The sequence below is a fragment of the Natrix helvetica genome (assembly GCF_964273705.1).
Source record: "Natrix helvetica genome assembly, chromosome: 5".
Lineage (NCBI taxonomy): Eukaryota > Metazoa > Chordata > Lepidosauria > Squamata > Natricidae > Natrix > Natrix helvetica.
Genome location: NC_138551.1, coordinates 52,184,339 through 52,198,391, shown reverse-complemented (window position 1 = coordinate 52,198,391; position 14,053 = coordinate 52,184,339). Strand labels below are relative to the sequence as shown.

The window sequence follows — 14,053 nt, the reverse complement described above, 5'->3', positions numbered from 1 at the left end:
AAAGCAGCCTGTGAGATGCCACAGATGAGGCGATCGCCCTGGAGGAAAACCTTGCTGCAGCTAGGGTAGCATCTGAGGAGAATTGGGTGGCGGCCACCAGCTTGCTGATGTCTTGATGGGCCCTGCCATTCGAAATGGGAATTCACTGCTGCAGGTCTTGCAGCCACAGCAGAGAAGACCGGTTGAAGAAGGAGGCGGTGGTGGCTGCTCTCACTGCCCAGGCCGCTGCTTGATGCGTTGTCTGTAAGGCAAGGTCAGCTTTTTTGTCTTCCACCTTCAGGGCATCCTTTGGTTCCCCTGGCATGTTAGTAGGTGTATGCAGGGCCGTGACAGGCGCGTCGATGGTGGGTTGAGAAAGCATCTGGGCCATGTCCCTGTCCACGTTGAAGAAGGTCTTGTCCATGGAAGTGGGCATGGGGCCTGCCGTGGGAGAGGCCCATTGCCGCTTGATCATGTCTAGGAAAGACTTGGGTGTGGGCACCGTGTCTGCCTCGATGGCCTGCTCCTCGAAAATGTTTTCCACTGAAAACCCCAGGGGTTGTACCAGGGATTCTGTTGGCCTGTTGCCAAGCTTGGCAGATGTCTTGGCCTTGAACAGAAGGGATTTGTACAGAGGGCTGGAACAAACCAGAGAAGGTAGGTTTGGGAGGATGCATGCCTTCGTCCTCAGAGAGTCTATCCTCTCTAATTTCGCCCTCTTCGGAATCTGAATCGCTGTCCCCCTGGGAAGAGGCAGGTGATCCTGGAAAATCTTCCTCCTGAGTCTCTAGTCCTTCCGAGACCCTAGGCACGGGGGCTGCCTGGGTCTGCATCTGTGGCTGCTGAAAGGTTGCTGCCATGCACTGTTGGAAGGCCCGCATGATCGTATCCTGGAAGTTGGGCATCCCTGATGTGGGTGGTATTCCCGCCCCTGTGCCAGCAGGTGTGGACGGGAAGGGCTGTGGCGAGGATCCCGCTGCTGTGCAGTGTGGGGGTGATTGCTATCCTTGTGCAGCCCCCCACATGCCCAAATTATCAAAGGGAATCCTCACCTGTGGGGGGGGGGGTCCCTATCTGCAGTCCTGCCAAGAGAAAGAATCCCTTGAAATCCTTCCCCAGGTTCCTGACCAGGGGCAGCCCTCTTGCTGCTGGCCTTGTGGCAAATGTGCTCCAAGGCTCGGTGCCTCCGCCTTTCATATTTGGAGCCAGGTTTTGGGGGCTTGGAGCTGCAGCCTGCCTCTTTGGCCCCCTTGGAGGAGACATGCTTTCTCTTTGCCTTTGCCTTTGCCTTGCCTCCTCCTCTTCCCTTAGCAGCCTCTGTAGCAGTCTCTGACCTGGTTAGCTGCTCCTCTGCTCCTCCGGTGGGGCTGATGGCTGCTGGGCTGGAGGCTTGAGTCTTGCCGGCATCCTCTGTGCTGCTGGGCGCCACCATCTTGGATCACGGGGTTCCAAAATGGCAGCCAGTTCCAAATTCAAAAAGTTCCTCTCCCTGGGAACACGTGGAAGCAGCTTGTGCATTTGAGGGGCTGAGTCGACAACTGGATAGTACCTCGTCACCAGGGCGTAGCCTAAAGAGCTTATCTGACTCAGCCCAATCAATGAGAGGACAAGGTCAACCCATCTTGGATACTCCTCCCCTCACTATGGAGAATGAAGGAATGATTCTAAAGGCCAAACCTGACAGCAGATGTATCGCCATAAGGAAATATATATAACCTAGCCCTTTTTTGCAAATAAATTATACATGCACTAGATCTGTTTCATCACAGTTTATATTCACAATACAGATTATGCAACAAGAAACAGAATTTTGTGAATGTTTAAGTTTAAAATAAATCCAATTATGTGTATATATTTATTATTACATACAAGATTATAGTCTAAATGTAAGCATTGTTACAGAACAAGGTATGCAAGCCTTTTTTAAAAGAAACTTGCTTAAATTAGGAATTTAAGCAAATCTAAGTAAGTAAACTCCCAGATTTCTACTTAGGCAGACTGTGTTCTCATTAACTTAAGATAAGAGTGGAAAAAACAAAGAGTCCAGATCTTGAAAACATGTACTTTCCTTGAATTTAGATATTCACTTTGAGTTTCTTAGAATGTCAGTGAACAGATTTTTGTTAAATAGCACCACTTTCCTCCTCCACTCTGGCCTCTTAGCAAAGATGGAATTATTAAAGCAAAAAAATTATACACACATAGAAATCACATACAAGTTAATTCTCCCAGCAGCACTGTATAGGATAGGATTAAACTTTTTCTATATTAGTGGACATTTTACTCATGAATTAGAGGTAGCGTGCCCTGGGAGTTATCCTTCTCAACAGAATGGCTAATCTCCCACATTATACTAGGCTTTAAATAGCTTGTGGAATTACCCACAAGGGCAGTTGACAAAGCCATCATGACCAGTATAAATCCAGCCAACTACACCTGTACAGATAGTTGTCAACTTACAACCAAAATTGGGACCCGAACTTCTATCATAAATGGTTGTGGTCATAAGTTCAGTCAGATCCATTTCTACAAAAAAATGTATGGTGATCATTAAACAAATTACGTAGTTATTAAGCAAATCCAGCTTTCCCAATGGGCAATTTTTGTCAAAAAGCAACAAAAAAGGTTGCAACTCATGATCATGCAGAATGCTGATGGCTGTATATACAAGCCAGTTGCCAAATGCCAGAATTGCAGTCGTGACCATGAGGTGGTGCGATGGTCGTAAGTGCAAGTAAAGGTCCTAAGTAACTTTTTCCAAGGCCATTGTAGTTTTGAATTATTATTAATTGAACAATTATAAGTGGAAGACTATCTGTATGTTTTTTATGATCCCATACTATGAAAAGCATTTACACTATAAGAGTTTTCAAACAGCCTGAAAAAAAGGAGAAATTCACCCATTGAAGTACTCAGAACCAGAACAAGATGTATTTGATTATTTAGAATGAAGTTAATTCTTAAAGAAATCAGTGCTGCTAAAGAGAAACAGGCATCAACACAGAGAATCTGCAATTTAATACACCGATGTACCGACCCTCTTATAAAGGTAACGTTTGTAATTTAAAAATTGTCCACATTTCCAGATCAGAATCTTATAGAACAAAGCACATACTTTGTGGCATTACATCTAGGAGATGACTTTTGACTCAGTCTTATAGTGCATCTGTAGAACAGGGAAAGGTATTCCATAAACCACCACTGTGTATTTCCTTCCACTCTTTTCCAGCTGTTTGTTACCTCTTACAAACTCCTCTCTTCATTTCAGCAGATGGCTCAGCTGATCCCGCAAATTTGAAGACTGTTCAACACTGTAGAAGAGTTTAACAAGTGGACATGGATATTTAGATATAATTGCTGAGAAAAAAGACTTCCACAACGTAAAGGTGTTTCAGAATAAAATAAGGGGGCATGTGCTGCTTTTATCCACTGAACTCCAACTCCTCTTCCCAAATTATGTACTATAAGAGTGAATAGGCTGGAATAATGGGACATATTTTATTTCTATGTGTAACAAACATTACTGTTTAAATATTTAATATAGCACTGATTAAGGTTAAAAGCTTACAATTTACTTATAGCAAGAAATGTGGCCTTGGCAGGTGGGAGGCAAATAAATTTAATAAATGTGAATTAATACAAACAAAATATTAGCTATAATATCTAAACTATTAGACTTACATACTACATATACAATCTTTTCAGTACATACGGTATAATTTGCAGTTCACATTTTTCTGATAGAAAGGGAGGAAAAGACAAGGAAACTAAGATTAAGTACAATTAAAAGTCATAAAAGGGATGCTTACTGGTGGAATGAATTTGACCTAGTCCTTATACAAAGTACCTTTCCAATGAAATCATATGCATATTTATTCACGAGGCAAATGCTACTGTGTCCAATAGAGCTTCTTCACTACTATACTTACTCCAGATTGCAAGCTTCAGTAATAAAGAATCTCATAAAAATCAGGAGGAACCCCCCTCTCCAAAAAACGCAGAAGAAGATGGGAAAAGGCAGAACAATTCCAGATCTGATTTACTCAACTGCTTAGTCTTCTCACCATAAAAATCACCTGAGATTCACTGGTTATTCACACACACACACATTTTAATATATGTTCTAAAAGCAAGGTATTTAGTGTAGCATTAAGTCATTGTGGTGAATATTAATATTGAATATTAATATTTAGTATTTAATAATACATAAAGTGCAAATTAATCCAGCTCTGTAAAGAGGCAGCATTATCCTAATTCTATTGAATTTGCAATTTAAAAAACATCCACACAAACAAAATGGATGCAAGCAAATTTTGAAAAAGCAGTAATAAAGATTTCTGAAGTAGATAATCTCCCAATCAAATAGAAACAGTGTACTTACTTTTTTTGAATAGCTTCTTGCCTAAAGGGGGGAAAAACACAATGTGAGTTGAAATGAATTTTGAATTGATAAAAAGAGTGCTTATTTATTGCTGAGGATCCGTGGAAATCAAACGGGTTTCTGACTTTACTGATATCTCTAGAAATAACTGACATATTTAGATTGTTTGTAATGATGCAAATAAATCTGTGTTGTGAAGTGGACAACTGAAGGCAGCAAAATTTTTGTTGCCCATCAGAGCTCCTTAATTATTTTCTATCCTTTGGGTTGGTATCCAAGAATGCTTGTACCTTGGGCAAAGTGTTCCAGTGTTAGGGAACTTAATATAGCCCCAAAGCTGCATTGGATTGCCCTACCCTACAAAAGTAAGTAGTGGGGCCTTGGAAAGGGATACATTCATTGCATTCCAAACCTCTGGCCTTTGAACCAAATCCTGCCCTTTTTTCTGTTCGTAAACAAGCAAAGGCAATTCCTCTTAAGTACAGAGGAATGTTATGCTTTACATCCAGAAGACAGAGTGTGAGATTTTTTTCATTACCTGGAAAAAGAGGCTTCCTATGCAAATCAACTATGAGGGAAAAGACTTGCTTCTAGCTGCCATGTTCCTAAGGGATAGGCCTTATTCATTTATTTGAATGTATTTCTCTGTGAAACAATTCATAGAGCCACCCATCTTACCAAGATTAGAAGTTGGAGTTTCCCAGCACATCCCAGATAATCTTTACCAGGTAAGTCATTGGATACATATGGCACCCTAATATCTGTGTACAGATTCCATGAGTGAAACTGAAAAAATCAGATTTTTCCCCCAGTTTGGGAGGGTAAAGGACAAAACAGGAATATTCCTAAAAACACAATTTTCCAAAAATCAGGGCAAAATCCTCCTATTCTGCATAGATTTTAAGGATCATTTACTTCTGTAATGCTTCACTTCTTCCCTGAAATGATGCAATAACACTGACATTAAAAATATAAAATGCTGATTACTAACCACCACCCTGCAAAACTTATTCTATACCATTCTCAGCTATATCTTAGCTGTAGGACGAGAGCTACATTACTCTATAATAATCAATAATAAGGAGGATCTTTTCAGACAATGTATCTGACTAAAATGAGAAAATCTTCATGAAGGCTTGTGCCCTTTAATAAAACATTTAAATTTGAAAATATGCTACCAGAGGGTGTGTGTTTTTGTATTTATTTGCATTTCTAGGGACTAGAAATTCCATCAAATATAGTATGTGCAGTGTGTATACTTACTGGTACTGCAGGTGAGTAGTTATAATAGCCATTTTTCTTAAACTCTGCAAAGAGATAGGTATGAAGTACATGCTTTTCCCCTCAATTAAGTTATCAATACAATCAACATTTGGCATTGCATGATGAGAAATAATCACATACTAGGTTTTTCTAGCTCTTATAGTATTTGCTGTTTTGAAAAAAAACATAGTGTTTTGATAAATCTCTAATTTTAAAATAACTGCTTTCACAAGCTTTTACAAGATGTTGATGGTGAATTAATTAAACTCTTACACAAAATTGTTTTCTCCCCCTAGGAGGATTAGCAATATAGACAACAATCAATCTGGGTAACTACCACCATTTGTACACTACAATTTAACACTATAAAAATGAATAATATAGTTGTAGAGATTTTGGTTAGTGATAAAGACTCTCCTTGGAAAAAATACAGAAAAGCTAAATAAACTGTTTGAAAAATATAAAGCTAGGCATCATTCCAAACTAGTCTTCCATAGTCTGATGCCCTTCTACTGTGCTAGACTACAATCCCCATATTCCTAAAGGAAAGGTCACAATAGTAGGGAATTATGAGAGTTAAGAAGCCAAACCAATCAGAATACATCAAATTGGAAAAGGCCTCATTAGGCTGAAGCCTAAAAATGTGCTCTGAGAGTCCAACATGGTATCCATGAATACCAATGTGTCCACAGATACTTATTCCAATGTTGCCCAAGTTTCCAGTCCATGCTGCTAATTTTTCAAAACAGATCTTTTAATTTCAAAGGTGTAGCACAGTAAATCTCAAGTATAATATTTGTAACAATGCCTCTGAACCGACATAAAGGTGTTGCTGAAATCCAGTACATCTTTTATGTACCGTATTTTTCGGAGTATAAGACGCACCTTTTTCCCTCAAAAAAGAGGCTGAAAATCTGGATGCATCTTATACATTGAATACAGCATTTTTTGCCTCCCCAAACCCTGCTCCCTTTATCAAAATGACCGTGCGTAGCCTTTAGGAGCCTTGAAGAGTGCTGCTGGGGGCTGGGAGGGCAGAAATGAGCAAAAAAACGGGCCATATTTTGCTCAATGTTGCCCCCCCCCCCCGGGGCCCGCAGGATCACTCTATAAGCCTCCTAAACACTATGCATGCTTTTTTTTAAAATAAATACCGGGGCATTTTTTGCTCGTCCCCCCCCCCGCCTCCCAGGAGCACTCTACAAACCTCCTAAAGCAGTGATGGCAAACCTTTTTTGCCTCAGGTGTCAAAAGCACATGCGTGCGCGCTGTCACACAAACTCGAGTGCCCACCCACATAACTTAATGCCCCCCCTCACCTGTGTTGACCATGCATTTTTTCGCAAGGCTTCCTCACCACTCCCTGCTCTGGCTGCTTCCCCTTGGCTAACACACAGTGAGGGGAGAGGTTGTTCTGCCGCAAACAGGTAGAGATTGGGGTGGGGGTGGTGCTCAAGTGTGTTCCTGTGTCAAAAAACCTTCCCTTATCATTCTCCTGTGTAAAGATTGGGCCCTTTTTACTATGGCAGCGGTGAGTCCAATTGCTAAATTCCCCCCTCCTATTAAAGAGGATCCTGGGCACTACAGTCAATAGACACATGAGGAAGGGAGCTGCTGGCACAGGGGAAAGACAAGCGGCAAGCAAAGAAGAAAAAGCAGATTTTTTCCCTCAAGGTGGCTGCTCAGATTCCCCACCTCCCCCGTGCTAGCACAGAGGATCCTGCCTGGTCGCTGCAATCCAAAGGGAAATGAGGAAGAGAGCTATCTGCATGAGGGAAAGACAAGCAGCAAGGAAATAAGAAAAAGCAGCTTTTTTCCCTCAAGGTGGCTGCTCTGTTGCCCTTTTCTCCATTTCAGCACCACTCCATGGAGGCTGCCCCACCGACCATCACCCGAGTCCTCACTTCTCCCAAGCATTTCTTTTCCTATTTAATTTCCCCTCCGTAGCATTTTTCCATCGTGTTTCTTGCCATTTTGGGCAGGAAAACAAAGTTTGTGGGACTAAAAAAAACCCTTCAATCAATCAATTCCAACCTTGCGAGTTCTCCCCCCCCCCAGTTGTAATTGATTGATTGAAGTTTTTTTTTAATCCCACAAACTTTGCTTCTCTGCACACGATGGCAAGAAACGCAATGGAGCTGGAAATCAGGTAGGCAAAGAAATGCTTGGGAGAAGCGAGGACCTGGGCGATGGTGGGTGGGGCAACCTCGATGGCGTAGCACTGAAATGGAGAAAAGGACAACAGCAGCCACGTTGAGTGAAAAAAGCCTCTTTTCTTCTTTCCTTGCCGCTTGTCTTTCCCCCGTGCTGGCAGCTCTCTCCTCATTTCCCTTTGGATTCCAGCGATCAGGCAGGATCCTTTTTAGTAGCAGGGACGGGGAGGGGGGAACAGAGCAGCCAGCACGAGTGAAAGAAGCCTCTTTCCTTGCCGCTTGTCTTTCCCCTGTTCCGGCAACTCTCTCCTCATTTCTGGTTTGCATTGGGCTGTTTTTCGCCCTTTGGAGGCTTCAGGGAATCCTCCGGAGATTAAAAAAAACTATCGAAAATCAGGTGGCCAGCGGGAGCATGCACACTGGAGCTGACAGGGCAATGCCTCGCGTGCCCTCAGAAATGGCTCCGCGTGCCACCTGTGGCACGTGTGCCATAGGTTCGCCATCACAGTCCTAAAGGTTATTCATGTCCTATTTTTGAAGAAAAAAACCAGGCCCGTTTTTGCGAAAAACGGGCCGTTTTTGGGACGTCTGCAGAGTGCAAAAACTTTTTTAAAATATTTGCCTCTTCAAAACCTTGTATGTCTTATACTCTGGTGTGTCTTATACTCTGAAAAATATGGTATGTCTGCAGCCCATAAAGAAGAAGAAAAAACACAAAGCAAAATTAGGTGTAGATGGCAGAGAGAGATTTGATATACTTGATAGGATTCACGTGTGTGTGTGTGCGCGCATGCGCACCAGGCAGCATGGACCCCTTTTAGACTCTGGAGAAACCTCCAGACACTTAGGAAAATATATTTAAATGCATACAATTTAATACATGGATATAGGCTGCATTACAAAGAAAACGTATTAGTTATCAAAGTATTTTTTTAAAAGAAACAACAGCGAAATCATAACAGTAATATATGTGAAAATAAAGATTTTTTTCCCATCCAAGTTCCCAAAGCCTCTGAAATCTACCCATGGACCTCAGGTTAAGAATTTCTGCACAAGAGAAAGGAGTAGAAAGTTGTGCTTTTGCTTTACTTTCTCGCAAATGACTGTTTCTGTTTGGCAATATTCATTTTTACCCTCCAGTTTTGGGAGATTTAGATCCCTAGGCTGGCTCAGGAATAATTTCATTCAAATGCTCCCTTAGCAAAAACTACTTTCATCTTGATCTACTTGCATATGTGTGGAAATGCATATGTTTTGTGTCATAATGATTTCTCCTACCTTTATTTATTAAAATGACTAACTGGTATTATGCACAACATAAAAATCTTTTCATTTTCATTCGATAGGATGTTCTCCAGCTGGACAGACGTGGGGGATGTCAACTCTGAAGAGCCTCACATGAACCCTATCTGACAAACCAACTCTGGGGATCCTTTTTTGGATCAGAACCCCCCTGGGGGGGGGCAAAGAAGGGGCTGTGTCTCATCAGACCCAGGAGGGAGGCAACAGGTCCCTCACAGGTCGGAGATTTGCCCTTGAATTGGAGTGGGGGGCGGCAGCCTGCAACATGGCTGACAAGATGCTGATTTCCAGTCAAAGCAAATGAACAGGAGGGTGAGGAACAGATGAAAGACTGGTAAGAAAATTTATCTAACCCACAGCCATAAATCAAACCTGGAAAAGGCAAAGAAATCTTGAGAGCATAAATAATATTGATGGTCAGATCGGGATTTTTTCAAAAAGAAAGAAAGAAAAGGAAAATGGAAGGTTGAAACGCTAGCACCCCAAAAAAAGTCCGAATTTGTTTGAAACAAATTCGGACAGAAAAGGAGAAAGCTGAGAAGTGACAAACCCACTCAAATACAAACTCTAAATCTGGATTTGAAATAGAAATCAAACATTCTGAAGGATTTACTTTGTTTGAACTCCTTCCAACTAATATATCTTAAGCAACTCCAAAAAATCAAGAAAAAAACACTTCTTCTCACTGATAACTGATAACCTAACCTTGACTGTGCGGGACGTTTTAATTAACCAACTGCCATAAATCAGAATTTGGAAAAGCAGGAGACAAAGAGAAACATACTCGAATCTGGCTGTTGGCAAGTTTGTTCCAATTGATATATTTTGAGCAGTTATAATCGACCGGAGGTGGAAGGTGGCAAGGGAAAGAATAATAACAGAGTCAAGAACTGGGAAATACGAAGGTTTTTTTTTTTCTTCCCTTTTTTTTTCTCTGCAAAAGATTAAGATGGCCCTGGCTTCTTTACCGGTTTCACAGTAGTTGAATTAACTAAATTTAAGGTGGACCAGAACCTCAAAATAAGACTTGTATAACTAACTGCAATTTTGGAACTGGACATTAAGGAAGAAAAAAGACCAAGATGGCGCCCATTGCTCTTTCCCACAGTAGCTGAAGCAGATAAGTTTAAGGTGGATCAGAACTCTTAAATAAGAACTGTATAACTAACTGTAACTTTGGAACTGGACATCATGGAAAGCTGGGAATTTGAAGAACTACGTGAAATTATAAAAAATATGCATAAATTATTAAAATCATTAAAATCAAGCCTAAATAGAATTCTGAACCCGGAGAAGCAGATATCTAAAGAAGAAGGCAAAGAAGAAGGGGGGCAAGACAATGAAGGGGTAGAAATGGAGGGAAATAAAAAGCAGACAAAAATCTTCATTGATCTTGACAGTGGTATAGGGAAAATTGTAAAAGGGAGAGGTGTCCCAACAAAAGGGAATAAAAAGCAGACAAAAGAAGTTTTGGAGGTTGTTAGTGGCATAAGGAACATTAAACTAGGAGATTATGCCACAACAAAGAGAAATATAAAATATCCTTTTGACGATGGCCTGGGGAAAACTGAAGAGAGTGGATGTGTCAAAACAAAGAAAAGGGAGAAGACAGAAACAGAGAAGTGGGACAAAAGACTTACTAGGAAAAAATCAGACAACTAGAAACTGTTATATGGGAAAATATAAAGTAAGGATAAGGGCTTTATTCCTAAATATGACAATAAAATGGAGTTGCTAACTGGTTGAATATGATAATGGAAAGATAAATAAATAAAGGTTAAAATGGAATATGGAATATGGACAAATATAAAACTGATATGGGGAGGTTGTAAAGCAGAGGTTTGTGATTCACTTTTATACATGATAATTAAACTGAGTTGCGAATTGATTGAATATGACAATAGAAGGACAATTAAGCATGGATTAAAATATATGAAACATGGACATATATAGAACTTTTAAGATGCTGAATAAAGTGAGATGTTTACTGCTTGTTATTCTATATAATAGATTAAGGGAATTGTAATGAACGTTGAACAGCAAGGATTGCCATTTATAGACAATTAAGGGTAATCTAATCCAAGATATGGAAAAATGGAGAGGGAACATGAAATACACTTACAATGGGAAACTATTGAGATTTAAAAACAGAACTACAAATTGGGAGCATGTAAGGATGTATAATTATATAAAGATAATGATGAGAATAGCTAGGAATTGTAAGCAGGTCTACATCTCGGCCAAAATTAGACTGGGGCAGGGAGGCGGGTTTTTTTTTTAAGCACAATGAATATATGTATACTTTTTTGTTCTATTTTTTTAAAAGAAGGAAGATGCATGCTAAAATTAAATATGTATATTGAAAAGGAATTATAAATACCATCAACACAAAAGCTTGCTCGGAAGCTGAAATACACCAAGTAAATGAGATGAAGAGTGGGAAGTAGAGGAGAGAGGTAAGGAAAGAAGAGAGGGATAGGAGAGAGGGCAAGGGGGAGGAAGGAAAAGGAGGATTGGCAAGGGAAGAGAGGAGAAGGAGAGAGGAAGGGGAAGTAGAGAAGGGAAGGATGACAGAGGGAAGAAAGGAAGTAGGGAGGAGGAGGAGAGAGGGAGAAGAAAGTGATGGATAAGGTACAAATATGGTATATGGAGAGCAGAAGAGCCAATAATTGTTTTTGGGAGTTGATGGTAAGATGAATTGATGTAAACATGTAATAATACAATACGATGTTGGCTATGTAATAGTATACATGTGATATGAAAATGAAAAAATAAAAAACTTTATAAATAAAAAAATATTTTCATTTTCAACCCTGAACTTGATATTTCCTTTTCTACATGTCCTGCAACTCCCATAGAGGCATGTATTTAATATTATCAGACAAGTATTATATTCCATACTTACATCTTCAGAGTGCAGAATGGCACCCTCTTGCATCACCATATTTCTGGCAGCCTGTCCTAGGAACTAAACGACATGAAAGTCATTGTTAGAGATATGAACTTTATGTTCTCCAAGCTAGTGTTCTTCCACTATTATTCAAGGTTGACAATGCAGCTAATAGTGAGCTTTCAGGAGATAATAGGATTTGGGAATTATAACTTTATGAACTCATATTTAATCCAGAAGCACTAACTTACTGGACATTCTGAACCAAAAGGATTTTCTGAAATTATGTAGAATCTTCATAATAAATGATATATAAGTGGATATGTACTGCAGGCTATTGCTGCCTGTCAGCTGCCTGCAATTTGGCAGTTCAAATCTCACCAGCTCAAGATTGACTCAGCCTTCCATCCTTCTGAGGTCGGTAAAATGAGGACCCAGATGGTTGAAGGCAATATGCTGACTCTATAAACTGCTTAGAGATGGCTGTAAAGCATTGTGAAGTGGTATATAAGTATAAGGGCTATTGCTATAAGTGAAACTTCTTGGTATAGTACAATATTTATGGTAATTATTAATTATGCTAATATACATAGTGATTTACAGAAATCTTTTTTTAAATTGACGGTCTCAAATGTCTTGATCATCAATTGGGCTAGTTCAGCAGACAAATCCTAAGGGTAAGCAATCTGTAAATTACTTGTTTGTGAATCAAGGATTGAAGTTTGGGGCTGGTGGAAGACATACCAAGCCAGCTTCAATCTGATGTCCTTCAGATGTATTACCATGCAATTCCTGCGAATACCTTTGTCATGTAAACAGGATGATGGGAGCTGTATGCATCGGAAAAGCATAAAGATATGCTTACATTCAAACTTTCCTAGCGATTCCTTACTGAAATTACTTTCCGACAGGTTTCAGCAATTGTGCAACACGTACCCAGCACCATTCAATATTAATTTCTACTACAGGATCTCAGTGGGATTTATCACTTTTTCAGCGAGTTTGCTCAAAAGAGTAAACTTGGGTCTTTGGGGCAGAAACAAATAGGCTTTTAACCTTAAGAAAGCAACACCAATGATACTCAAGAAGAAAACCCAAGTCTCCGTTCTTTCTTATTAGCTTGCTTGATTAAATCAGCAGCCGAGCACTTCCACTATACGTATATGAACTTAGTTATTAGAGGCAAAAAGTCTGAACTATTTGAGTTTTAAAATAAAGGTGCTGAGTATAATATCGGATGGCTGTAACTGAGCATCCAAACGTGTCAAAATCATCGGTTCCATTCCCTGACATTTAAGGGGAAGAATCAATTGATCCATCTTTATCCCATGAAACGAAGCGACTCTAGGTCAGCCCTAAGTTTTCTAGTACTACAGTATTTTCCTTAAAAAGGCCGCCCGCCGAAGCGTTCAAAGAGACTACAAATCCCACCATACACCGCGATCCTCTTGTACCGACTGAATAATAGTTGGAGGGGAACCGTGTAGTAGTCTCACTTACCTCAGCGCTTCGGGAGCCCTTGAGCACCTGTTTAGTGAGAGCGATTATATCCGTCCCGCAGTTGGTCACCTTTTCGGTCAGCAGTCCTTTCACCGAATGCCCAAATCGTGCCTGAACATCCACCGCCATCCCCGCCGGAGTTACCGCCATGTCGCTAACAATAATCACAGAGGAAGCGAGAGAACCGCATCTACGGATAGAAAATGGGGTCAAAAAAACATAAAAAAGCGCCCCGAACGGGTTTTGGCAAATGAGTTGATTGTTCTTAGCTTATTTCATCTTACGGTAGTTCTTATTGGTTTTTCTTATGCAAAAAAGAAAGCCGCTTGCCTTTTATATTACCTGCGCAATACAGGAAATAGTATATTTTAAAAAATTAAAATATTTGTATTAACTGTTTGCCCCAGAATTACTTATTCCAAAGCTAAAGACAAAAAAACTGATCGGTTCTCTACTCCGCAGAATACTTAGTATACATCCCAATAGCAAGTGTGATTGCTTTTGATTCAGCGTTTGGATTTGCACCATATACCGTACTAAATTGTTGCCTAGTCTGTAATTTATAGCGTTTGACTTCAGCTACCA

General features: G+C 40.3%; 1 protein-coding gene across 1 annotated transcript; it reads right to left on the bottom strand.

The window, feature by feature from the left end:
• Positions 1-2,888: 2,888 nt before the first annotated feature.
• BORCS7 (BLOC-1 related complex subunit 7) lies at positions 2,889-13,658 on the bottom strand. Its single transcript, XM_081955649.1, has 5 exons — positions 13,469-13,658; positions 11,984-12,046; positions 5,624-5,667; positions 4,361-4,381; positions 2,889-3,290 (listed from the first exon to the last, which is right to left on the bottom strand). Exons 1-5 carry the CDS (start codon positions 13,616-13,618, stop codon positions 3,239-3,241), a joined length of 330 nt encoding a protein of 109 aa, XP_081811775.1. The 5' UTR covers positions 13,619-13,658; the 3' UTR covers positions 2,889-3,238.
• Positions 13,659-14,053: the final 395 nt, after the last annotated feature.

Bases quoted from the DNA above. Each gene is read 5' to 3' on its own strand.
- BORCS7 (XM_081955649.1), bottom strand. From the start codon at position 13,618: ATGGCGGTAACTCCGGCGGGGATGGCGGTGGATGTTCAGGCACGATTT. The intron at 4,382-5,623 runs GTAAGTATACAC...TCCCCCCTTTAG, and splicing joins ACTACTCACCTGCAGTACCA to GCAAGAAGCTATTCAAAAAA. The intron at 3,291-4,360 runs GTAAGTACACTG...ACTCTTCTACAG, and splicing joins CAAGAAGCTATTCAAAAAAA to TGTTGAACAGTCTTCAAATT.